This window comes from Caretta caretta, chromosome 11 (genome assembly GCF_965140235.1).
Source record: "Caretta caretta isolate rCarCar2 chromosome 11, rCarCar1.hap1, whole genome shotgun sequence".
NCBI lineage: Eukaryota > Metazoa > Chordata > Testudines > Cheloniidae > Caretta > Caretta caretta.
In genome coordinates, this window is record NC_134216.1 from 35,960,202 (window position 1) to 35,986,612 (window position 26,411).

The 26,411-nt window shown below is 37.5% G+C and overlaps 1 protein-coding gene across 4 annotated transcripts in view; it reads right to left on the bottom strand.

Moving 5' to 3' along the window:
- Positions 1-1,705: 1,705 nt before the first annotated feature.
- COBLL1 (cordon-bleu WH2 repeat protein like 1) overlaps positions 1,706-26,411 on the bottom strand; it is a 118,408-nt gene continuing 93,702 nt past the window's right edge. For 3 of the 4 annotated variants that reach the window (XM_075117894.1, XM_048869876.2, XM_075117896.1), the window contains 9 exons: positions 25,795-25,945; positions 25,568-25,639; positions 25,233-25,307; positions 23,506-23,664; positions 15,871-16,129; positions 13,197-13,282; positions 8,603-10,221; positions 6,728-6,904; positions 1,706-3,303 (listed from right to left, as the gene is read on the bottom strand). In XM_075117894.1, the coding sequence (XP_074973995.1) occupies positions 3,217-3,303; positions 6,728-6,904; positions 8,603-10,221; positions 13,197-13,282; positions 15,871-16,129; positions 23,506-23,664; positions 25,233-25,307; positions 25,568-25,639; positions 25,795-25,945 (2,685 nt within the window). In that variant the 3' untranslated portion in view covers positions 1,706-3,216. The remainder of the gene's footprint in view (positions 3,304-6,727; positions 6,905-8,602; positions 10,222-13,196; positions 13,283-15,870; positions 16,130-23,505; positions 23,665-25,232; positions 25,308-25,567; positions 25,640-25,794; positions 25,946-26,411) is intronic. The other variant, XM_075117895.1, reaches the window with a different exon arrangement.

The following is a 26,411-nucleotide window of genomic DNA, read 5'->3' on the forward strand; positions in this document are numbered from 1 at the left end:
AAAATAGCCAGGAAAAGCTCCCCTGAAAAGCAGAAAATAGGTGGGAGGTACCCCTGTCCACACACTGCCACTGAGGCAGAGAATCTAGTGGCAAGCAGGAGAAGAGGAGTGGCCAGAGCACACCACACCAAGACTTGATCGGTCTCCATGAGCTGCAGAGGGAAGGGATTGGCCCAGATGTCTAGAATTGTGATAGATTAACAATTAACAACCAGTATACTTGCCTTCTAGAACTCACATTCACTGTAGTGGTGTCCTTTTAACTTATGGCCATTCTGCCATATATGCCTATAGATCAGGGCAATTCTGACCTTAATATCCTCAGTGCAAGCCAGTTTGCATACATGGATATAGGGGTGTAGTGGGGTGGTTACACGCTCCGGCCCTGACTGGGCTGAGGCCAACCCAGGGAGAGGGCTGGGGCTGTGGGGAAAAGCCTAGCCGGATTAAGGGAGCAGCTGTGGCCAGCTCAATCAGGCCCAGCTGGCCCCTGTAAGAGGCTGTGAGCCAGGAGCCCAATCAGTCTCCCACTGCCTGGAGAGGGAGAGGGAGAAGAGAAGGGCTGGGCTGGAAGGTGCCGAGCAGGACACCTAGATTGGAGCAGGGCTGGGGAAGGGCCAGAGGAGCTGGGAGCTCCTGCCTGGAAAGCCTCAGGCTGCAGGCCTGACTACAGGCCAAATAGGTGCAGGGTTGCAGAGGGGCAGCCCATGAGTAAGCAGAGGTAGCAGGTCCAAAACCCCCTTGCCAGTGATGAGTGGCATATACCTGCAGTCTGCCCCCGATATAAGGGGTTAAGTGGGGACTGGCAGTAGCCCAGACTGAGGCGAGGTGGGGTTAGAGGGTGGGGGTTCCACTGGGTGGGGAGACCCAGAACCCGAGAGTGTGGGGATACTGCCAGGTGGGGCAGCACCCCAGAGAAAGGGGCACCAGGTTCTCGGAGAGACACGGGGGCCAGCAGTAAGGCAGATCACTGGCCTGCAGAGGGTGCTCCGGGGCTGGACGAGCTAATTCCCAATGACTACCAGCAGGAGGCACCGCAGGGGTGAGTCCGAACCTTTACAAGGGGATTATACAGTAGTGGTGCAGTCAAAGTCAAGGGTAAAGTCAGCAGGTGAAGAATGCAAGTTGATCTTTCCTCCTGACTCAGAAGAATTAGGCTCCACAGGTACCAACTTGTGAAAGGTCAGATAGTCTAAAGTCACCATGTGTGAAATTGAATTAGTCATATGAGGTAGCTTTACTAATATTTTGGCAGTAAACTATTACTTGAAAGAAAACTGAAATGTTAAAAATCCAGGTGCAGATGGAAGGGGATTCCTTTAATAGTGCAATCAGCATAGTATAAATCAGAATATAGTACAGCAAAGCTGAGGGTCACTAGGAGAACTAGTTTTATTCATGAAACCAGCTATAGCTGGTTATATTTTCTAAATATATCTCTAAAGACACAGTGACATCTAGAAAAGCTAAGCATGAAAGAGAAAAGATTGTTCCCCTGTTATAGATGCCACCATTTTTCCTGTGATTTATGAAGCAGCCATTTGGAAAGATCTGCTGAAAACTCAACTGATTATTTGTTTCCCATTCAAAATTTGGGATCTATTCTTAAGTGGGGGGAAAAAAGAGGGATACATTTTATCAGTGGATTTCGGGGTAAAAACAGAATGTATGAGACAACAGGATTGTGCGAATAAATATTCATTGCTTTAGTATTTAAGAATTACTGTTTACTAGGACAGTCTTAGGTGTTTAATCATTGTTACAACTTTAATATAGTTTTACTTGTGACCACTCCCAACTAGTGAAAGTAATGTACATTGATCCCAGATTATTGCACAAAAATCATTGGCAGTATGCCATTCTTCAAAATAAACCTTTACTTAAATGAGCAATTATAAACCAATTTGTGCAATTAAAATACCACTGAATGTTACAAATGGTTTCTATAACACAAAATAAATATTGTTAAAGACTAAAACTAAACACAATTACTTTTATTCAACCAAAACCCAACATGAAATATTTTAGAAAATGGCAAATATCTCAATATTTGCAGTAAATATCTACAATCCAGTTTTTTTAAATCATCACTATAATCCCATTTTCCCCTAAAAAAGTATCATCTTGACAAGAAAGAAACTGATAAACACTGTATCTATTATTAGGCATTTCTTTTTATATAGTGTTCCAGCTTCACCTCTTTTCTATTTCAGTAGCAAATGCTTATTCTATAAATACAGACTTTTGTATAATGTGCTTTGTTTTCCCATTATTGTGCTGATTTAAGACTATAATAAACTGTTTATGAATAATTTCAAAGCATTTTAGGATCTTTTTAGTTATATTTCATGTGAGCACATTTCTTTTATTTCTCTTTCACTAAATATCAAAACTGGATTTTTTCTTCCCTACCATTGTTTCTACCTGTCGATGACAATATTTAAAAAGGTATCTGGTACATATTGCTTATCCGAATATTATGAGAAAAAGCTATTCACAAAAATTACTTGTTATAGAGCAAAATGAGAAAAGCCAAATAATATTAGTGTAAAGAAAATATTAAAATAGAATGAAAAACTTCAGATCATTTTTGTCCTGATGTTTGTTGTGCTATTAGGAAAAAAGTTAAGGAGAGTAAAAGCCAAATGGTATCGATTCCAACTCTTAGCTGAAAAAAGGAAAACACACCCATTTTCTATGAAATTCTAGAGTGTGCTTCATTGAATATAATTAAGATTTTCTGCTAATTACAATATTTAATTTAACAAAATAACATTGAGGCAACAAGTGGCAGATGTATATTTAAACTCACAATTTAACATTAGTATTATACAATTATAAACTTAAAAATCTGAAATTCTCAGACTCCTCTAAATCGGTATTTTTCAGCATGTTGCTACATGTCATTCAGTCTTAACAGTACAAAATTAAATCAACATTTGATTTTCATTTAAACGAAAATGAAACTCATCTGCACCTCATCTTAAAGTTCTGAAGCAGCATTTTCAGCTTTTACAAAAAAGGCAAAAATATTACTATAAATTACATATTCTAATAAACCTTCCCCAGGAATTAAGAGATCCAGCATGAAATTCCTATATTTTAATTAACAATGTATAGTGACATACACCTGCATTTACATTTGCAAAAATTTGCAGTTAGTATTAATTTAGCGTAGGCAATGATACTAAAGTGCAAAAATATTTGGTATAATGTCTAATGGTTATATTTTTCTTCTGTGGAAAATGAGTGACTGAGCCTGGATCTTCCATTGACAGATACAGTATTTGATGGAGCAGAAACCTAGGAGAAAAGAAAATCATCATCACGCTGCTGAAATAGAAATATTTGTCCAATTTTAATGAATTTTTCCCTGTAATATTTTATTCACTACTAGCTTACAAATGCAGCAATCGTTTTTTTGAAGTTCAATCAAGTTATAAATTACGAAACCAGATATTTACTACTTCCACAGCATGTACACTTTGGTCAGCAATAAGGGTGAAACAACTCTTCACAAACTGCACACTTAATACAATTATTGACTGTGTCTGGAGCTCTGCTGCCATCTCAAAAAAAAATGTGAAAAGCAATCTATTCAGTGAATACATCCACATCTTCTTTTAGTCAAGTACACATTAGAACTGATTCCAGATATAATTCTCGATTTAAGTGTGTTCTGTGATACTGCAATGAATTTTTTACTGAGTGGTAAAGTTTTACTAGGTGATAAACCTGTTAATTTAAGACATGTAGGGCCTTTTTTTTCCCCAACAGTGCTGAATACACCACAAACTCCAAATGAAGTTGGGGGAGCTGTGGGTGCTCTGTGATCCTAAAAATCAGGCCCTAAGATTAGATACCACTGAAAAGATCTTGAACAGAGTTTACTAGCACAATGAAAATATTCTGAAGAGAGAAAAATTGTTTAAAAACAACCTCATTTGACCCATTTAGATTAGTAATTACTGAAGGCTCCATTCAACAGAAAAGATCCACGGCACAAAAGGCCACAGATCTTGGCTCTACACTCTGGCAAGTTATTAAGGAAAAAGAAGAAAAAAGACTTGGCTAGCCATGGTAGTATTTTTGTCTGGTTTCTTGAATGCCACCCTTACAGAGCTGCATCAGGGAAGGGGGATGGCAAGCACCCGACAGACCTTTTACCCAATTCAATAGGACCAAATAGTAGCCAGTCAGCACTCATAGAACCAGTTAATGGAAGCTATGAGTTAATTCACCTAAAATGCCCTTCCCAACCAGGATCACTGACTATCTGGATACTTATACCCTGTTGACAAAGGCGTTTTATTTTTCCATTGGTTACAATATGCCCTGTTCTCAATTTTAAGCTTTTAATAAAAACATTGCCTCAATTCATCAGCACAACAGCCTAAAAATAAAGTTGATGCCACAATTTCTCTCCCCATGCCCCCCCCCACCGCGTCATATGTCACCTCCCCTTTATTAGTTACAAAGAAAACAGTGCAGTGATTAGCATTCTACACATCTGGAGTTTCAAGTGCCCCTATATTTGAACAGACTTCATGAAATCCTCCCAGGCCCCCATGCTGTAGAATGCTTTAGGTTCCTTCACTCCATCCTTCAAGTCCTCCCTGAAAACACACATCTTCTACAAGGTCCATAAAAATGCTGCTCCATTTCAATATTCCACTATTCTAGAAAAACTTTCAAATTCAGTTATTCTGAGAGACTCTTGTTTATATTTTTCTGTCCTTTAGATTGTCAACTCCTCGGGCAGGGAGTGTCAAAACTTCTCTACTTGTACAAAGTTAGCCAAGGAAAGTACTGAAAATCAAAAAGTTATGGAACTCCTTGCTAACCTTTTTCCAGCTTTCCAGCTATGCTTGATGTGTTTCTTGAATTCTGAAGAGCACTTTATCAATCTTATTTTTTCAAAGAAGTTATCAGGCATTATGGCAAGTATTGCAAACAGGTTTTACATATTTTTGATATTTTCATATTTTATCCACTTTTTTTAAACACTGTATTTTCAGTTTCAATATGGTTCACAATGCAACTATGTAACAATAATCAGAAAGCTACATAATAAAAAGCAGGCATGTTTCTTGTACATCAGATAGATCCAACCTTCATCAAGTCTCCAAAAGATTCAATGTTTGATTAATCTCATCCACTGTCCTTAAATGATTTGTAAGTGGCTGACAACTAGTTCACTGCAATACAGCTTCTAACTGTGCACCACCTTGACAGCACACTGGACTGACTGACCGATCATGCTGACTTTCCACTTGTGACCATTCTGAGGAAGCAGGACTATTCAATCTGTGTGAAGAAGAAGGGGGGCCTGGGAAACTCAAAGATGCTATTCCATTGCCATACTTCTGTTAAGAGAGAGGTTTTCCATGTAATATAAGATGTTTAGGTGTCAAAATACAGAACCCACAGAACCCATGTTCTCCTGAATATGGTTCTAAGGAATCAAAGACTTCTATAAAATAATTGCTTCGCAATAGGGATTTTTTGGAGGGGTTGGGTAAGTGGGTAACAAAGCTCTGAATCTTCAAAAGAGACAGGGTTCTGCAGTAATAGGTCATACTTTAGCACGCCGGTGGAAGACAAAAAACTGGGGTTCAGGACAGAAAGATACAAATGAGAATGTCTATCAAACCAAGCCAGAGTATTTTTAAAGGTTTCTAATTAACAATACTGTTGTAAAAGGTAGATCTGCAAATATCATCTAACTGAGGGAAATATAAATTGAAACTATGGAATGATCTGACTTATTAAAAAACACAGTATATTTATTCTGCAAAATAATTTAAAAAGAATGTTCTTCTGAGGTGTCAGATTGTTCATGGTAACAATAAAAAAGAACCATGCTTTAAGCAAGCCATTTATCTCCAGTCATTTGAGTATTCAAGAATAGAGCAGGCTAATTCATGACTTAATCCTTTACACTGGTGATTTTTTTTATATTATTTCCATGTTTCCTAATTATTTAAAGCATTTACTAAGTAAATATCACTATAATATCTCAGCCCACAAATAGAATGAATTACAACTACTCATAATATTTTTTTTGATTAACTATTGTGGTTTCCATTTAAGGGATCATTTTTCTTACGTAGCATTGCATTCTAGAAACAGGAAAATATCAGCACTTCTTGCAGTAAGATGCATACTTAATTCTCTCCGGAATCACTAGCCACAAAACACTTACAAACATTGTATGAAAAATAAGATTGTTCTGGCTAATGAAACCAAAAAGCAGACACAAGTTTTAAAATATAAAAAGAATTAAGTGTGTCTATAGTATCAACAATCAACAGGAAATTAATCTTTACAACTTCTGCATGTGTACTTTTGGCAGAAAGTTGTGGCCGATTTAGCTCTCGTGCTTAAAACCATCCCTGTTCAGCAAAGCATTTAAATAGATACGTATGTCTGAGTGCTTTGCTAAACAGAAATAAGCATATGCTTATGTGTTTTGCTAAAGTGGAGCCTTAATAATTTTTAATATAAAATGTATTTCAGAAACATAATATTTTCTCTATTTGAAAAAATGACAGCATAAGCTTCTTGCAGGTACATTTACAAATCTGCTTTGGTACAACTAAACACACTTTCAGGAGACTCCCTTGTCATGATTAGTTCCAGGACTGACTGCTTTTAGGTATTAATTTGGTAATTTTGAAATAAGCACTGTAAGTCCATTGTTACTGATGTGATGATGAAAACTCACCCTTTTTAATTTGGCAGCACCTTCTCCAGAGCGGATAGCAGCCAGCAGACTCTGGTGGATCTGTTCTGGGTCAGAGCTCTGGAACGTTAAAGCAGTTTCTCTCTCAAAAACAGAAGTTGGGTGGTCAACTGAAGATTGCACCTGGCTGTTTTGTTCATTGTTTGTACAATTACTTTTCTATTAGGGAAAAAAAATCAAAGCATTTTATTTGAGTGAGGTCATAAATGGATATCTGAAGCAGTCTGGCCAAATATTACAGCACTGTATCCTCATTTTGCTTCATGCAAGATTTCAGGGAACAGCCTTCATTTTGTACATTCACTTCGCAAGTAATTTATGATGTGATGTGACAGCACCCAGCTGAGGATGCCATAAAATAGCATCTGGGAATTATACCTTGGTTTTGAACAAGTTATAGGCCGGAAGGGATTTAAGGAACTTTTTTACTGTTAAATATGGGGAATTTTCTCCCCAAGATGTCTATAAAATTCTCCACATAATCATCTCACGTAGTTTAATTAATATCAAACAAATTTATTTCTATGCCTGCAAGTTCCTTATTAGGACTACAAAAGCCTTAGGAAATAGACAGATACTGCTTTACCACAGGATGAATGGTATAAGATTTCCAGGAATATTCACACAGTTAGAACTGAATTCATACTCTCAACTTAATCATACAAAAATACAGATGCCAGCAGGGCTAGAATTAGGCCACTGCATAGTATAGATGCCCCTCCCAAGCTGCCCAGTTGCTGTCTGAAATCTCAGCTTTTACTATATGCAAATATAGCTTTTATTGTTGCAAAACAAAACAAAACAAAAAACCTTCTAAATGTGAACTGGATGCAACTGAAGCAGTGACATCTGCCTGAATTTGCAGAATACATGAAATAACAGCTCAAATGTATGAACTTCCCCATTCATCTGAGTAGGTGTTACAGCCCAATTATGATACTTTAAATGTCAATGTTGATAAATATTTAATTACTCATTAAAACATTTTAAAAAAACATACTATGATGAGCTACACAATTTACTCTTAGTAACAGCTCATTTTGGGGCCATAAGTGGGTAGACTTGGGAGAGGACCACTGCTCTCTCCCCGCCACTCAAGAGTACCCAAGTCCAACGTGTACAAATAGGACATTTGATTCCGTAAGGGAGCTGATCCCAGGAAGCGTGCATGATCCTACTTTGAATATCTGCACAATCTATCAACATTAGCATCTCACTGTAGCATCTAAAGTGATAGACATTATACAGGACAAACTTTTGAAGAGTTCTACTAACTCTACTTTTCCAATTCAACCCCTGGATGCCAGTCAGGTTACATAATACTGTTGACTTGTGCTAGTAATACCAGAAGATAATCAGCATCCTTACAGATATCCTGTTTCAGTGTCCCTCAAATGATTATTCTGGGACATCACTCAAAAATTAAGTAAGTAAAAACTAGTTTTACGCATGGTACTTTTTAAAAAACAAAATCAACAACTCTGAATATGAAAATAGGTATGCATAGATAAACCAGATCCAGTTATTTTTTCTTTGCTTATAAGTTTGAGACATTATTAATTATGGTAAGACAAAATTATTTCTCAGCATTTTCAATTTTGCTGAAAAATTTCATTTAATATAAGTATCCTCTATAAAGTCCGTACAAGACAAGATTACTTCTTTTTCCTATATTCCATTGAAATGTTGTATATGGTGCTGTTACAGCAGAATGCACCCACTAGATGTTTATATGCTATTAATCCAAAGCCTACTAATATTTATGAACTATTCAAAGAAGGGACAGAGTGAATCTCACTCTTCTGTGAAATATATAATGATTAATGTTCAAGAAATATTAAATTTTGTAAAATGTACCTTATCCATCATATTATGTTGTGAACCTCCTGTTAAGGTCTGTAAAAATTGGTTCTTCACATCTCCTGTGGAAGGTGCTGAGGATAGTTCAACAGGAGATTCCTCTTTTGATGGCTGGCTACTGATGGTATGTGGTTTACTGAATGACTGTGATCTTTTGATTGCCGATGAGACAGCAAGAGCAAAGGGGGATGGCCTAGAACTGGAATATGGTTTTGGAACTGCAAAAGTTCTAAGAGTTCTTAAGTTCAATGTTGCTGGCTGACAGGAGGGGAAACTCAAAGGTTTAGCAGTTTTGACAGAAGTAAAAGTGTCAATTTTTTTCTCATTATCAACCTTTTCTTCATCTAATTCAGCAGGGAAATTATATGTTTTATGTAAAGGAAATAAAGATTGATCTGATGCCGTCAAATTTTTTTCTCTCTCTGTATTTGTAGCCTCTCTTTGAGTAGGACTTGTAGCAGCACTGACACTTCTGGCAATTGCAGATGTTACATAATGACCTGAAGCCCTTCTTTGCATCTGTAAGTAAAAAGAACTAGGTTTCGTTGTAGGACTGAAAACACTTGATTTTTCTTGAGTCTCAGGTGAAGAATTTGTGTTACCCGAGTTTAGCATCAATGGAGTTATGCCATTACCTAGATTGGGTTTGGAAGCCTCTGTTTCTATGTGCTTGCTTTCAGTAGTAATCCCAATTTCAGAAGTTGAGACACTGTCAGTAATGCTGTTAGTTTTGTGCAGCTGATCATTCACTGCCAAAGCAGGTTCATATTTTAAACCAGACTCTGACTGACTTGTGCTTTTTGAAACCCTAAGAATTTCAGTTTGCACTCCAAATTCTTTTGAATTCTCTGACTGTGGGGACATTTCCAAGGTGACACCAATCTGATCCTTAATGGCTGACATAGCATCTGACTCACCACCTTTCAATATTTCCAAAGATTTTGGAGGCACTATTTTATAAGTAGTCATTCCAATTTTGGGAATATATTCTCTTGTAATTTCATTAGAGGGTTTAGGTTTAGGTTTGAAGTCTGGTCTATAAAGTGGGTAACTTTTAATAGGAGAATTAATTGCACTTTTTGGAGCTCTCTCTGATGGGGTAAAACTACTATCATTCTCATATATATTACTTTGATTTTGTATGGGAATTGCTTTGTCATCCGCAGCGTCTTGTCTCTGATGGTTGAATTCTGTTGAAACCTCTACAGACTCTTGCACCTTGTTCATCAACTGCAAAGATGGACTGTCCCTATCTAAATTCTGCATGTGGGCTACTCCTTTGAAGGTGGATGACTCACAATCTTGAAGGACAATCATTTCACTTAGTGTAGTCCTGCCAAAACTATTATCAGATGGAGTTGTCTGAATTGCAACATCCTGAGTTTTTACTATCTCCATGTTAGTTTGAATTAGCTTCTGATCTTGTATTCCTAGATTCACTTGAGGATTATCATTCTGATTTATAGAGATGTCATTTTTATACTCTTGGCAGTTTGATAGTCTCTCAACTTCAAGCTTATTTTCTTCTCTGACATCTGCTGTATTAATTTCTCCCATCTTACGTCGATTTTCTTTTTCTCCTATGGTTGCTGGAAGGAATCTTGTGCCATTATGATCTTTAAAAGAAAAAATATATTTCTCAAATAATATGAATATCAAACAGCCTGACTTTTTTGTTTAAATCATGAAGCCCGATACCCCCATTTTCTTTTACCATTAGAAATGGTTCCTTAGAAATAATAAACTTTCCCTTATTATACCCTTTCAAGACACTAGAAAGATATTTTAGCTTGATTAGTACTGGTAATTTTTCCAATTTAATATTTTTTAATGAAAAATACTGTAGTAATACTACCCACTGAGGCTGTTGGTGTCATAGATAGACCAGACGGTCAAGCCTGTTTAGGGACCACTTAAGGTTTTGGGGCACGAAGGATGTCTGCATTTCATTCCATTGTATATAAGGTATAGCTCATGGTCTACAAACTGGTAAGGACTATTCAAGATTATATCCTGCAATTCTTGTTTGGTCCCGTGTCTCTGCTGTTTGTGTACCTACTATATTCCTTCACATAAAAAGATGTGATTTGCCAGATGTTTCTAGCATTTCTGCACTGATGCAGTTAAAAATATTTGAGCAACACAATTACTGCATATCTGTTCTTCCAGGAGTGTATATTAAAGTGGCCTGTCTTAAATTTTGGGGATATGAATCACATCTGAACCTTTCCAAAATTCACTTTAAAACACATTACTATAAAATTAATTATCCTAAGTTCAAATGATTTTTTTAAAATAAATGTCTCTCCCTGATGTATTTTAGGTGTGTATTAAAAATAGAGGTTTACTAGTTTTAAATTATTTGAATTATAAATATGAAAAAACAAAGTAGATTGGATTAATAAAAACACTCAATCATGTATCTGAAGGAGTGCAACTATTTAAGATTATATATTTGCAAAATTTATTGTGTGTATTTGTTACACTACAAGGATAAAGTAATGGGTTCATGAAATCATGAAAGTAATGGGTTCTAGGGGAATGAATGATCCATTTCTAGAACTGTGGAAGGGCCTTTGCTTCCCTACAAAACAACATATTTCCACAAACACAATGTCATAATGCAGTTTTGTAATTAAACTTGATTTTCCTCTCAAACAGGATATTTGTGATAAACTCAAAAATTAACATATTAGAAACCATTATTGGGATATTCTACATTGTTCTAAACAATGTAATGCAACAATGGATTACAATGGGAACAAGAAAAGTTTAATTTAATAGATTTTGTTCATAGTTTCACAGTCAGATTCATGAAATGATTTACAAATAACTTGCAACACAAACAAAACACAGTTTAACTGAACATCACTTTGGTCGTTTCATTTTCTTTATAATCAAATAGTTAATGAATATTTGCAGGAACGCACCAATGTTGTCTTCACCAGATTCACAAAATGAATTCATGACTGACAACAGATCCTCTATGTTCAACAGATCAACAGATCCTCTATGTTCTCTATGTACACGTGAGAAAATCTTTAACCGTTTCAGAAAATCAATAGTACTTCAGCAATCTCGGGTGCATAACTGGCAATTATTTCATCAAGTTCACAAAACCATTAATTTCATCCATCTAGTGCAACATACACTGTAAGTCTGGAGGCTTGTCTATACTATCCGCAGGATTGGCGGACAGGAATCAATCCAGCAGGGGTCGATTTATCGCATCTATACTAGACGTGATACATCGACCACTGAGTGCTCTCCCGTCGACTCCGGTACTCCACAGAACGAGGAGCGCAAGTGGAGTCGATGGGAGAGAATCGGCTGTCAACTTACCGCAGTGAAGACACCGAGGTAAGTAGATCTAATTACATCGACTTCAGCTACGCTATTCACGTAGCTGAAGTTGTGTATCTTAGATCAACCCTGCGCATTAGTGTAGAGAAGCTCTGATTGTCTCTGAAGGACCCATTATGGGCTGATAAATCAAAAGGGTGTTGCAGTCCTTCAGATGTTACATACACAATGAAACCACTATGGCCAACTTTTTTTTATACTACACACATGAATGATGGATCCTCTTCTGTTTGTTAACAATAATCTAAAAGTAAAGTTTACTACATGTGTACTGGATAACTAAATCTTTGCATTAACACCTCAAAAACAAAATAAGCTCAAATTCAGGTTTACATCTAAACATCCTGGCAATAGCAACTTCCACAATTAAAAATAATCCAACTGACATGATTTAAGGAATTTAGTTTACCATCGTTAGATGTTCTCATTCCTGTATATTTCAAACAAGGTGCCTGTCATTTCATTTGACGCTTTTAACCTTGAAATACAACTTTTCATCATGCCAGTAAAGCCAGAAATAGCTAATTGGGGGATGAGAATTTTTTCTTGAATGTTTTACTCTTCCAATACCATTTGACATCATCATTTTTTTAAAAAAAAATCCTGTTGCTAGATTAGCAACATAATTCAGACCAATATAATCTCTCTTTTACAGAGATCATTCTTCCGCTGCACCTGTCTGCTTTAAATCTCTCATTCTGAAGGTTTAGCATAGAAGACACCATCTATCCAGCAGATTTATTCTAAACAGGATTTCCTTCAGAGCCTGTTGGTGCAATTTAATTGGCCAGGGAGTGCTATTAAGCAATGTACCGGGAAATCTATGTCCTGAGTCACACTGCAGTTCAATTACAATCCGTGTGCTTTTGCAATGTAAAATAAAGGGTTTTTTTCTGTTTTGATTTTTTAAATTACAGCAACCACAGTGTCTTACTCATTCGGAAAGTGATTTCACAATGTCAGCCACAGATTGATGTCGTGAGACTCTGTAACCTAGGACTGGAACAATTTCTTCTATATTTGGAACAATTTTCAAGTATCAAGACACTACTGCATTTGAATGCATGTGCATAAGTAGCTTCTATTTGTATCAAATTTCTGTACTTCATAAAGTGGTTTTAGATGCTTTTGACTATGAAAGTTCTATTAACTTGGAAACAAAAATTCTTCTCAAATTTGGTTACAAGTATTTTTCTTATTTAGTAAAAAATTAGTCAGAATAACTCACCATAATTTTTGTTTGGATCCAATATTCCCAACTTCTTGTCATTTTCAAATGTAATTTGTGCACTGTCTATCTTACTGTGTGGGCCTCTGCAAAATACAGCACAGTACATTATTTATGCTAATATCACTCATTTCAGTAAACACACAGAAAAGATATATGAGAACTGGCAACGTTCTCCAAAGACAGATGGAGAAAAATAATCAAATCTTTCTGCCAAACACTGGAAAAATTCAACAGATATTATTAAAAAAAAATAAGAGGAAATGCTGCTATGATACTTTACACACCACAGTGCATATGCAGTTTCTGTTTAGTGCAACACTACGTGAATTTTTTTCAAAATTGTCTCCCCCAATTTATAGCCCCGAGTAACCTCTGCAAGTTGATGAGCACACAATTTCCAATGAAACCACTCAAGAGGTGTTCAGGATCCCACAAGATCATGCTCAAAATGTTAATTCTTTTGTTGAGGGGTTTCAGAGTAGCAGCCATGTTAGTCTGTATTCGCAAAAAGAAAAGGAGTACTAGTGGCACCTTAGAGACTAACCAATTTATTTGAGCATAAGCTTCCGTGAAAGCTCACGAAAGTTTATGCTCAAATAAATTGGCTAGTCTCTAAGGTGCCACTAGTACTCCTTTTCTTTTGTTGAGGTAATTTTCTGGATGTTGTCCATCACATTGTATATACAGTATGTTGCTGCAAAAGGGAAAAAACTGAACTCCATACATGAATACCTTGCGATCATAAAACCACAGAAGTCTGAATTTGTGCAGTGCATAATTCTTTCTTAAAAAAGCACAGATAATATTTTCCTTACACTTTTGAGAACTATCCTAACATGAAGAACAAAAAAGAAATAGGAGCACGGCATATTACTATGCATGATATACATTTTGCAAGTATACATAATTCTTCTATGCTCAAAACAGAAGGCCCACAGGTTCACAGAACTAAGAGCAGACCTGGGGCTGCTCTAATACACAATAGACCAAACTGGCCCTCAATAGTCCTGGAAATTGGGGAGTTCAAGAAGTCCTAAAGCCACTTTGGCACTCCGATCTCCTAAGGTACACTAAGCAGAGCTTTGGTACAGCTGAGAATCAGGCATAACGTTTGTCCATGTAGAACACAAGTTTTTCTTCCTCTTACCAAAAGTAGTGGCAATGAGAAAACATAATATTTTGTTAGCTAACAAGAAAATTATATAGTGTAGAGGACAAAGTAGGGATTTCTGCAAGGCCCTCTTGGCCCCAGACTGACTAAAAAGAATGTGGAGATCAAAGTCAAAACTAGAATTGGTCAGAAATTTTTCAGCAAAAGTTTTTCCATCAGAAAATGCTGCTTTGTCAGAATCAAAATTTGTCATGGAAAAATACCAATTTCAATTAAACTTTCATCAGGACAGGATTCTCGGGTGCAGGATGGAATTTCTGGTCAGAAAGAGACCCATTCCAAAATACCCAAAAGCCTGGTTGTTAGGCCACTCACCCGGGATGTGAGAGACCAAGGTTTCAGACCAGGAATTTAAACCTCTGTCATACACCAGGTGAGTAACTGTCAGGCTATTGGCTCTTCTGGGTTGAGTCTCTCTCTATTTCTCCCTGTTTGCCCCCCCCCCCCCCAAAAAAAAAAAAAAAAAACTGAAACAGGTCTTGGGTTCAATTTGATGTTCAAACAGAAACTTTTTGAAATCTTGAAAAGTTTAGTGGGATGGGAAAAACATGTCCTGCGCAGTTCTCATCAAAACCCCTCACAGTATTTTGGAGGTGACTGCATGCTACAAGTTCTCACAGATGTTCGCTCCAGTAGTGTTAAAAAAAAAAAGCAGCTTTTTTCCCAATTTAAATTGGGCAGAATGGCCAACTTTCATCCCTTGGGGAACAGAGGAATAGTAGATTAAATGAATATTATGGAACTTCTCTAGCCAATCAGCTTTCATTTCCAGCAGGCACTACTTTATGTTAGAAGCCGGCTGAGTCAAGTAGTTTGTTATACAGGCTGAAGAGCAAAGTCAGACACTGAGGAGGTATCAGAAAGGGAAAAAATTCTGAAGAAAACTGAGATATTTACATCTTTCCTAAGTAAAAGAAGAGAGAGAATTAGCAGTGTTCTCTGAGGATAGATGGATAAAACCTGTGCGTAAAAGACAAGAAAACACAACAATGAATAAAAAAAACAACTGAGAATTATGACCATAAAAGTGGAGAGCATTTATCCAGCGAAGGCCATTCTTCCTGTTCTCCCCAAAATTGTCAGCATAATATTGTAGCAGTCCCTTCTGTTGTGACAGCTAACTGTCCTGATTTCTAGTTTGCATACTTTTTTCAATGAAGGTGACTGTTGCTTAAATAATAATTAACAATGAAGGAACATTTTAATCTCTTGTAATTTCTATTACTATGTGAAACCTGAACATAGCTGCCTTTTATTTATTAAGTGAGGAAAAGTGGCCCTAAACAGACTAGCCTGGAATGTTTATGTGGTTATGTTTTTAACCACATTTAACTATTGTGTAATGAACTTGTTATATTAGAAAAGAAAGGAAATGAGAGTTTAGACATATTAATCTCATGCCATTTTCTTATAAATCTCTATTCTGTTCTTTGCAATGAAAAAGCATTCATGATTTTGTTTATTTGTTCTCCCCCTTTCTTTCTTACAAAGAGTACTTACTTGCCATCTGTGCTCATATTTTCTTGTTTTTCTTCCTTGAAACTTTGAAAGTTATCTACAGAGCCACTGCCAGGAATTGAAGATGATGAAGCAGAATCATTTTTTTCAGTATCTAGTGGTACATCAGTAGAAATGAAGGAGGCAGAAACCTCTTGTGTCATAAGAGAGGTATCTGCACTTTCACTTTCCTCTTTGTGCTGTACATTCTTCTGTTCCTTTTCATTGATCTCCTCCAGGCTATATTCAGAGCAAATTCCAGCTGCACTCACAGAACAATCACCCAAAGTGTAAATATTAAGGGACAAAGCACATCTAAACATTTATAATTAGAGTAGTAAATTGAAAAAAAATTTCTGAAAAAAAAAATCACACAATACATTAAAGTCTGACTCAAAATTTAAATTTCTAGGGGATTTACTATATAGTTCTTTCCTATTTAATTCACCATATTTCTTTATATCTGTGAATGCTACAGAGAAGCTTAATTAGTTTAAAATAAGTATTGAATTATTTTTTTAAATATCTGCAGTACTTAGCAATAAACATAGTACTAGAAAAATATCAATTCTATGTTAATCAAATCTCTTATTTTTTTCTGATAAATCCATTTGTTATTCTCAAATTCAGCTTTAAATATATACATATATATATATATAGCTTTAAAAATATACAACTTTTTAGATCAAAAGTAGTATGCCCAGAGGATTTAAGAACAGATAGAAGACCCAAACCTAGTCCCAATCATATCAGTGGGTGATTTGCCACTGATTGGCATGGGACCCACTGAAGAGTTATCAAAACTTAGCTGGAATACCTTGAATTTGTCAAAATGTAGCTTAAGAGTACTCTGATATTTAGCATATACGGTGGCTGCATATACTACAAACAGAATTCAACAAATATGTAATGTTACATGAAATGCATTTTAAAATGTAACAGTACTTCAATTAAAATGTAACTTAACTAAAATGTGTAATTATCAACTTTGACCAAATACCATATAAGACATAATAAAATTTTCAAGGCTAGGGTGCCTAAAGTTAGGCTCCTAAATAAGGCTGTGCAAATAACTAATTTCCCATTTGCTGGCAGTTATTAAAAATGGGAGAGGGCAGAAATTGTTTCAGATCAACTCCAAACTGATTTTTTTAAAAACATTTTGCAGTAAACCGAAAAGTCAGAATTGTTTCGTTTCGGGTCAAGCAAAAACCTTCATTTTGATTTTGGGCACTTTAATAAAGGAAATTGAAATTTGGAAATTAAGGCATAGGTTCACAAATCCATGGCGTACCCCTTACACCCAAAAGCCCAGTGCCCTAACCACCATATAGAGTTATTCGCACTGTCTCTTGCTGACCTGAAATATGTAGTATTTCATAGCTAGTGGAACAGTTTCAACTGGAGAAACGGAGGGACCCATTCCCAAATATTCTTGTGCTTAGGGCTCTCACCTAGAATGTGGGAGACCTTAGTTCAATTCCCTGCTCCAAAGTGAGTATCCTAACCAGCAGATGGCTGGGTGTGAGGGGAGCACCCAGCACTGCCACCATGTGAATCTAAGCTGGCATTTCCAAAATTTCTTTTTGCTGAAGCAATTCATGACACAACTTGGCTGACCTGAATCTGGATATTTCAGAAGAAAAAAAAGTTTCACCCAAATGTTTTTGCCCAGTTCTACTCCTAAATTCAAGATTAGTCACCTAAATTTCCAGAGGTGCTAAATGCCCTATGGCCCATTGACTTCCTACCACAAATCTTTTTACAATTTGATGTCAATTAGTATTTTAAAAACATTAGTAAATAGACTTTACAATTAGCCTACCAGTTGTGTTGCTGCTCGTACTGTTTGTTATTCAAAAGATGTTAGGCTATACCTTGGAAATTTAGGAAAACACTTGTGGAATAATTATTGCAGAATAGTTATTTTTGGTATAAGTCCCCCACGTGCACCTACCGTGCATGCGCACACACATTTATTCCAGAAATAACTATTCCAACTATTTTGGAAAATGTACAACTATAGACAATCTCTAAATAAATGAAGGCTATAAGAATGGTGACAAAATAGCAGCTGGGAGCTAAGGGGGAAGTAACTAGTGATGGAAAAAGTGAATCACAAGGATCCTGGCACATGCCTTTCTTAAAGATTAGGGAGAAATCACAAATTGCCCTTTCTCAACTAGCAGACTTACAAAAACACAGGCTGGACAGCATGTTAGCTAGTATTATTACAGAATTGTGTAAAGACCGAGAAAAGTTCAAATCCAGAACAGCAGTTTAAATCATAGCCTGAAAGGATAAACTCAAAATTGGAAGCAGCAAAATTTTGAGTAGTGTTAAAGGTTTCAGTTAATCACATAAAATGGTCACTGCAGAATTAACTCAAATTGTGGTTAAAAACTAATCATGAAGGCCAGACAAGCACATTTTGCTATTCTATTCTATAGGATTTTATACTGTCTTCATCTCTGTAATACCAGAGGGCTTTCCAGTAGCTTGTTAGTCACATTGTTTAACTTCTGTCACATGTGGATTCTCCTCCCCCCAAAGAGAGAATGATGTATGAAGCGTAGCATTTTGTTTTGGTGGGGAATCTCTTTTGTTGGTGGCTTTTTTAAAAAAAACAACATTGCTACGTGTTTATATTAAACAAGGTGAAAGAAGTTCTTCTTGCACATGGAGCAAAAAAGGTGGTAAGATTTGTGATGGGCCTCATTTCTAGTAGGAATTTGTTCCACAGTTTTGGGCCAGCCTCCAAGAAAGCGCTATTCAAGAGCACTCCTAAATTATAGACTGAACAGACCCAGTTTGTGGTGTGTACTTTAAAACAAAGGAGACCACACCATGAAAGCAAACTCAAGTGCTTTGCTCTGCCCATCAGCATGACACACACACCCATCTTTGCTCAGATTCAGTTTCAACATTTTTTTTTTTTTTGGATCCATGAGCTGATCTCATCCAAGCACCGAGTCATCTTCGTAGTAGTAGAATAGCTGTACGTATGTGTGACAAAGTTCCTCCTCTGCCTTGGTGGGTCCTGAGCTTATTGGCGGATTTGCTTGCCTCCGAGATTCCCAGCGGCCCTCAGTTTGGCCACTTTTACTAGTGGCTCAAACCTGCCGTCCACTCAGCTAACCTCATCACTGGCCAGCATGGGGGAAATGGAGAACAATCCCCGCAATCTCTGTGTCCAACCTAGTGGGTCGGGAACAGGCCAGATCCCTTTCCAATTTAGACCTTCCCTTCAGGTGTTTCTCACAGACCAGGTCAACTCCTCCTGGTTCCGATAAGGAGTTGGGGGGATGGGGGAACCCAGGCCCGCCCTCTACACTGAGTTGCAGCCCAGGGCCCTGTGGATAGCAGCTGTCTACAATGTTCCCTGTATCAGCTGCATGACAACTACAACTCCCTAGACTACTTCCCCATGGCCTTCCCCTTTCTTTATCCTCACTGCAGGATCTTCCTCCTGAAGCCTGATCACACTTGAACTCTTCAGTCCTCCCGCAGCATGCCTTCTCACTCCCTGCTCCTTGTGTGCCTCCTTACTAACTGATGGGAGGTCCTTTTTAAACCAGGTGTCCTGATTAGCCTGCCTGCCATAATTGATTCTAGAAAGTTCTTAATTGGTTCCACGTGTCTTGATTAGCTTGCCTGTCTTAACTGGTTCTAACAGGTTCCTGATTGCTCTAGGGCAGCCCCTGCTCTGGTCACTCAGGGAACAGGAAACTATTCATCCAGTGGCCAGTATATTTGCCTTCTACCAGACTCCTGTACCCCACTGGTCTGGGTCTGTCAAAGTAGTAAATAATAAATAGAGCTGTGTCATCATGTTTTCACAGTTACACCCATACATTCCTGGTGGCTGAAGGATCAGTTCATGTTTTCTGACTTTGTTCCAAATGCCTGGTTTTCTAGGTTTAATTTTGATCTAAAATTGAAGCCACCTCTCTTCTTTTTAATGAAACTGTTTATGCACTGTGTGTATGCGGTACACACGCTATGTCTACACTATCAGCTAGTGGTGGGATTCCTCTGCTGTACACATACCTGCAGCAGCTTGATGGGAGCTAGTGAGAGTATAAAGAGCAATACAGGCACGGGAGCATGGGAAGCAGAAGCACGGCTGAGTCATGCGGAGTACGAACCCTCGGTTTCAAACCAGTGTGTACTCAGCACAGCTGTGTCTCCACTCTGCTGCCTGTGCTAGCAATGGTCTATTACAATTTATACCTGTGTTACTCTTGGGACAAGTATGTGTACATGTACAAAGTGTGTGTGTGTGTGTGTGTTTATACACACACACGTACGTACATACATGCACTAGGCATAAAAAAAATATATACTTTTTTTCCATCAAAGAGACTCAGAAAACCAACAAGATATTTAATATGTTATTCACCAGAGCAAACATTAGGCTATGATGTTTAAACAATGTTCCTTTCAAGCTATTAGCAGCCTATTGGGCTAAAAGGTACCTGAAGAGTTTTTAGTTGACAGATCAATGACCTTACAAAGTAAATCTCCTTTGGAGACATTCCAATCAAATGGGTCAATAAGAGTACCATTTAAATGGTATACAATAATAGTCTAACATCTCTTAGCGAGCTATTATGCTCCAAAGCGTCAGAGATTGAGAGTTACGTACTCTCATCATTCTCCAATTATAATCTATCACTCTTTTCAGTGCATTGGCTACTGACCTAATGGACCTCGGGTTCCTTGGAGTCTTTACTGAGTGTTATGTCAATAAGATTCCTACAATTTTTTTAAATTAAATTTCACGAGTAGCAAACATACAATAATTGTTAATTAACATGCGTATAGATATTTTACTCTTCTTTCCTAAACCACAAGACTCTAATGGAACTATGCATATTAGGCTAGAAAAATGTTCAGAATGAAAACTAATACCATTATGGAGAGGAAGATACATCTTTTTGTGGTTTTACAACGCAAAAATCATTCTAATTATTTTTATTTTACATTTCTCTTCTAGTAGGTGTAATCCTTTAAAGCATTTTTCAGTCCAGAGTGGGCTTTTCATAGAGAACATAAACTTCTGAAAATAGCAGTTTATAATGGAAATGCTAGTATGTTTTAAACTATACAGTGCAGTGTCACTGTAATGAATAGCTAACAGAAGCACAAACACATTCTTTTACTTTCAGGAACAAAAAAAAAAATTCCTTCAAGTGATCATTACATTGTGACCGGTATTATATGGTAAACCTATTATTCACTGCTACTTTATTGAATGAGTAAATAAATTTAAGCAGCAGCCATTTTATATGATACAACTCAGAATACACATTGAGTCAAAACCTTAACTGAAAAAGGACAACGCTCAAAGTATTAGTGTTTCAGAAACATTACACCAAATGGATGGAACTACACCTCTACCCCAATATAACGCGATCCTTGGGAGCCCAAAAAATCTTTTTGCGTTATAGGTGAAATGGCGTTGTATCGAACCTGCTTTGGCCTTGAGCATTTCCGTTATTAATCGTTACTTCCCATCCCCTGACTGACCCCTCAGAACCCCCAACCCATCCAACCCCCCCTGCTCCTTGTCCCCTGACTACCCCCTCCAGAGACCCCCCCACCCCTAATCACCCCTCCCAAGACCCCACCCCCATCTAAGCCCCCCCCCCCCCGCTCCTTGTCCCCGATCGCCACCTCCAGAGACCTCCCCGTCCCTAATCACCCCCAGGACCCAACCCCCTACCCAACCACCCTGCTCCCTGTCCTCTGACTGCCCCAACCCCATCCACACTCCGCCCTGACAGGCCCCCTGAGACTCCCACGCTCTATCCAACCCCCCCTACTCCCTGTCCCTGACCGTCCCCCGAGACCCTCTGCCTCTTATCCAACCCCTCGGTCCCAGACAAGCAGCATGTCGGAGCCAGACACGCTGATCAGCAGGAGCACGCAGCCCCGCCCCCCAGAGTACTGCTTTACCGCGTTATAGACGAATTCGTGTTATATCGGGTCATGTTATATTGGGGTAGAGGTGTATTGAGTTTCTGGAATTGTTAAAACTGTTCTCAAATTTACACTAATACAGTATTATTATTAATTTATGTAGTTACCAAAATGTGCTACATAATTTTCAGACAAACACTAAAATAGGAATAGATGAAATCTGTGTCCTGTTAGAAGCAAATCCTACCCCCCATATCAGGGCGACTAGCTGGGCTTCCCTCATGAGAGCCACAGGACATGGAACTGTAGCAGAGCTGCCTCTGTAGTACAGTGGCATCCACTTAGAAATTATTGACAAAAAAACTCCATCTTGCAGCTTCTCCAACATCTGGATGGATTTTAATGGGGCTTAAAAACAAAAACATGACATAGAAGGACCAAAAGAAGCACCAATGGATGCTTCCCACTCAGCGGGCACAGTCCATATCTCAGTGCTCATACTGGGCCTGTTCCTAAGCCCACTGAAGTGAATTAGAGAGTCTTCTCATTGCCTTCAGTGGGCTTTGGATCAGGCCCACTCTTATACCTCTCTACAGCTTTTGACAGTCAACAGCAAGGTATTACTGACAGTGGAAAACACTCAGAGGAATTAGAAGGCCCTTCCACTCCCATGAAAGGTGTTTGCTTTCTCATTTATCTAAGTGATGCAAAGATTTGGGACCCTCATAAACTAAACTCTAGATTTCTAGGAAGTGACAATATCAACAAATACCTTCTTCCACCTTCACTTTCCTATAACATTTTGTTCCACCCTTATTTATAATGTTTTGGCCACAGTAATTCATGCATTCATCACCTCCAGTACAGATTACTGTAATTCACTGTATCTGGGGTTGAAGCTGGAAACAATGCAGAGGGCTCCAACATGTGCAGAATACAGGAGCCTTATCAGTGGAACAGGCAATCTAGATCACATCAGCTCTTTGCACTACATCCTCTATTAGCTCACAATCTGCTTCTACTGCCAATTCAAGACTGTGTGGCACCACTGGACAAGACCCATCTATCCAAGACCTGTGTAAACTGCTGATTCCTCTAGGGCAGTGTGATTAATAAAACCCAGAAAGAATGTGCGAGAGCTAGAGTGAAAGCATTCTTGTTCAACAAGGCTCGACTGTGGAATGAGCTGCTAGAAGAGATTAGGCTAGCATGCTGCAATTTTTTTTAAAAAAATTTCATCATCACTTGAAAGATATTTATATTTTACAAAAGTACATATACCACAAGCAGAGCTTCCTAGAACCTAAGAAGAACGAAGAACAGACTAGTCTATAAAGCTGACAGATCTAATTCACCCATGCAGCACTCAGATACTACAGTGATGGGAAATGAAGAAAATCCTACATAGATCAAAACCCCTAAGATAGAAGCATATTACAGCTAAAGAAATAAGTCCGAGACACCCGACTTAATTCTTCATTTTAGAACTGAATTGTCTCATCTGTAACTGGAAACAAATTTAACAGGGAGAAAATTAAATATTTATACATGCTATCTACAAAGAAAAGTTTATGGTATGGTATAATTACAACTGATTTTTGTTCCCTACAATGGCTCTAGAAGTAGTGAAAACTTCAACACCACATGCGTTGTATATTGGTATACTGTAAATTATCTATCCAAAATATCCTACAGAAAGATATTACAACCTACATTTAGAAGGCATTTCAGATGCATCAGGACAGCCAGTGTTACCAGAAAGGTTACTTTCATCTGTCAGTTGCTGGACAGTGTTTTGTTCATGATTGGCTGCATCTAAGCAATGAGAGGCACATGATGGCACTATGGCTCTGGTTACATCAACTTTATCACCTAAAAAGCAGTTTAGGAATAAGAAGATTAATTAGCTTGATGTAATCTGCAAATTAAACAAAATAAAATTAGAATGACAGCAAACAAAAATGTAGCTAAACAAATTTCAAAGCAAATTAGTTATTTTTAAAGGAACTTTAGCAAATTATTTGTGAAGTTGAGCCTCCAGTAATACTCCAATTGTAATTCTCTTTTTTTAACAACTACAATTTATACTTGTTTAAATACACTTATCCTCAAGCTAAATTTTCAGTATGTCCTTAAGGCAGACTCCTTTTCTGCACCCATGATTTTTCAGATGCCAAAAAACTCTTAGGTACAACTTAGGCCACCAAGACTTTTAGTACCTAACGTATCTAGTGTACACATAATTTATTCAGAAGTCTGAGTTACCTAAACTTCACCTGCAATTACTTGCTCACACAATTTGAGTTAAAAATTAGAGGCAGTGTCCAAACGATCTGGTCCATGATTTGCAAGACATCTTATTTGCCTGAGTAAGTTTTTTGCTAAGAATTTTACTGCTCTCCTTATTACCCTTTACCATGTAGGCACAATATAATGGTATGTGACCTATGTACATGTCTGCAACCATATTTCCTCAGGGTGTGATCTCAGATCACAAAACAAACAGGGACAGAGTCTAGTGAGCACTTGTGATTCAATTAATTACAGGTTTTTCATTCATCCACAGAACTACTCACATCACAACTTTCATCCAAGTTGGTAACTTGTTCGTGACACAGCTGGCTTTAAATATTGTTTGTATCCAAATACAGTATGGGTTCTTCTAGGTTGGAAACTGAGTTTCCCCCTTGCCAAAGGCCTAAGATAACACATGGGTCTCTGTATAACTGGTGTGGCACACTAATGCTTTGCAGTCTAAATGGAATTCCCTAACCAGACCCATATAACCAGTTTAGCTCATCCTCCTGCTTATAGTTATCTGTACAGTAGAAAATCTCAAAGTGCAGAGCCTCTTATACTGCTAATGACACTCCATGTATGTGTCCTTAAGACATTTTATCCCCTGTTGAAACACAGAGAGCAGTTTTCCTAGAATGCACTGATACAAAAACATAGGCAACGTGGTAGTTATGGTCATATAAGCAAGAATGATACTTGGTTATGTTTGGGGTTGGGCGGGGAAAGGGAAGTGAAGCGATGTATGGACATGACTCAACTGTGTCGTGTGCATCTGGGTCAGACGGTGGTGTTCTTTTTTAAAAACTATTTCATTAATGTCTAAATATTCTAGAATACCCAGTAGGTATCTCTTTTTAAAATGTAACACATAGTAACCAATACAAACATCAGGTATTTGTTACTATATCATGCAAAAGTAAAACTTTTGTACTTTAGAAAGCCATATAAATACTTACAGGATTGGTGTGGGGAAAAAACCAAAAGTATCCAGGGGAAATCTCAAATTTAAATGATAGTTTAAGACAAATAAAATAATGGGCCTGAAACATCTGCAGCATGACATTTTTACTATTTCTCTTTATTACCAGGCTTTTATTATGACTGTTCTTGACTATGTTTTAATAATATCTGGGAAGAACTACCTGTTGGAAACAGTACTTCTGCATCTCTTTCTTCCACAATATTTTCTACAGGGTTTGATTCTGCAAACTCTGATGCTGAAACAAAGAAAAGAAAATGTTAACAGACATCTTTCTTTTTAAAAGCAATCTTTTATTTCTTTTACACCGATATAAATATGAAACAGAATTTCTAACTTTGACCTTACAGATTAGTGTGTTTCTAAGGAATGAAGTGCTTTCGTCTTGCTGATTAAAGCTTGTTACAACCATACCTACAGTACTGTCAATTCCATGGTCTACACACACACACACACACACACACCCCCGTGCATTTCAACTGTTACAATATTACGGACCTTGAAATAGAACTGAAGTTTGATCCAGGACATTTTCCTCTAACATTGTACTGTTTTCATCTGTCTTTTTACCTAAACATATTCCTAAATAAAAAGTGTTTGACATGTATGCATAGTTTTACTTAAAGTTCAATCAATAGGGTGACATTTCTTTAACATTAATATTTAGCCTAGGTACAGTATTAACAACTTTCCATTTCTGCCTAGTTAAAAAGTAAAAATATTACCAGTTCTTTTACTGTTGTCACTTTGGTCTTGTGGTATTCTAGAGGGTGGGGAGGGCGCTTTGCGCTTAGTCCTTCTCAAAGAGGAGTTAACAGATGATGTGCCACTGAGCTGCAGAGAACCTGTTCTCACTATTCCTAGTCTCAACTGACCCTAAGGGGGGGAAAAATGAACAAGTGTATTCAGAGAAACTCAAGAAAAGTCTGATTATTGTACTCCAAAAGTGATATTTATAATTTATACCTGAGATAACACAACAATCCTCATCCACTATTAACCAAAATTCAAATAACTTGTTAAGTTTGTAATAGTTTCTCTGAGCAATACTTTTAAACTATTCCCAAGGGGGGAAAATAATCAGAAAATGGTGGAGCAGGAAGTAAGGGGAATTATATCTTGTAGAGTGCTGGATATTCAAAAATGTATCACAACAGTGACGGTACACAAAATTGGTTGTCATAAATGTTATGAAGAGAGTAACCTGGAATCTCTCACGCTTTTAAAAAAAGCCCATTTCAGAAAACTCTGATGGGGAATGTTCCTAAATATGTTGTAATATGGTGTAAATATGGAAGTATAACAACAAAATTTTAACAAATATTCTAACAAAAATAGGGAT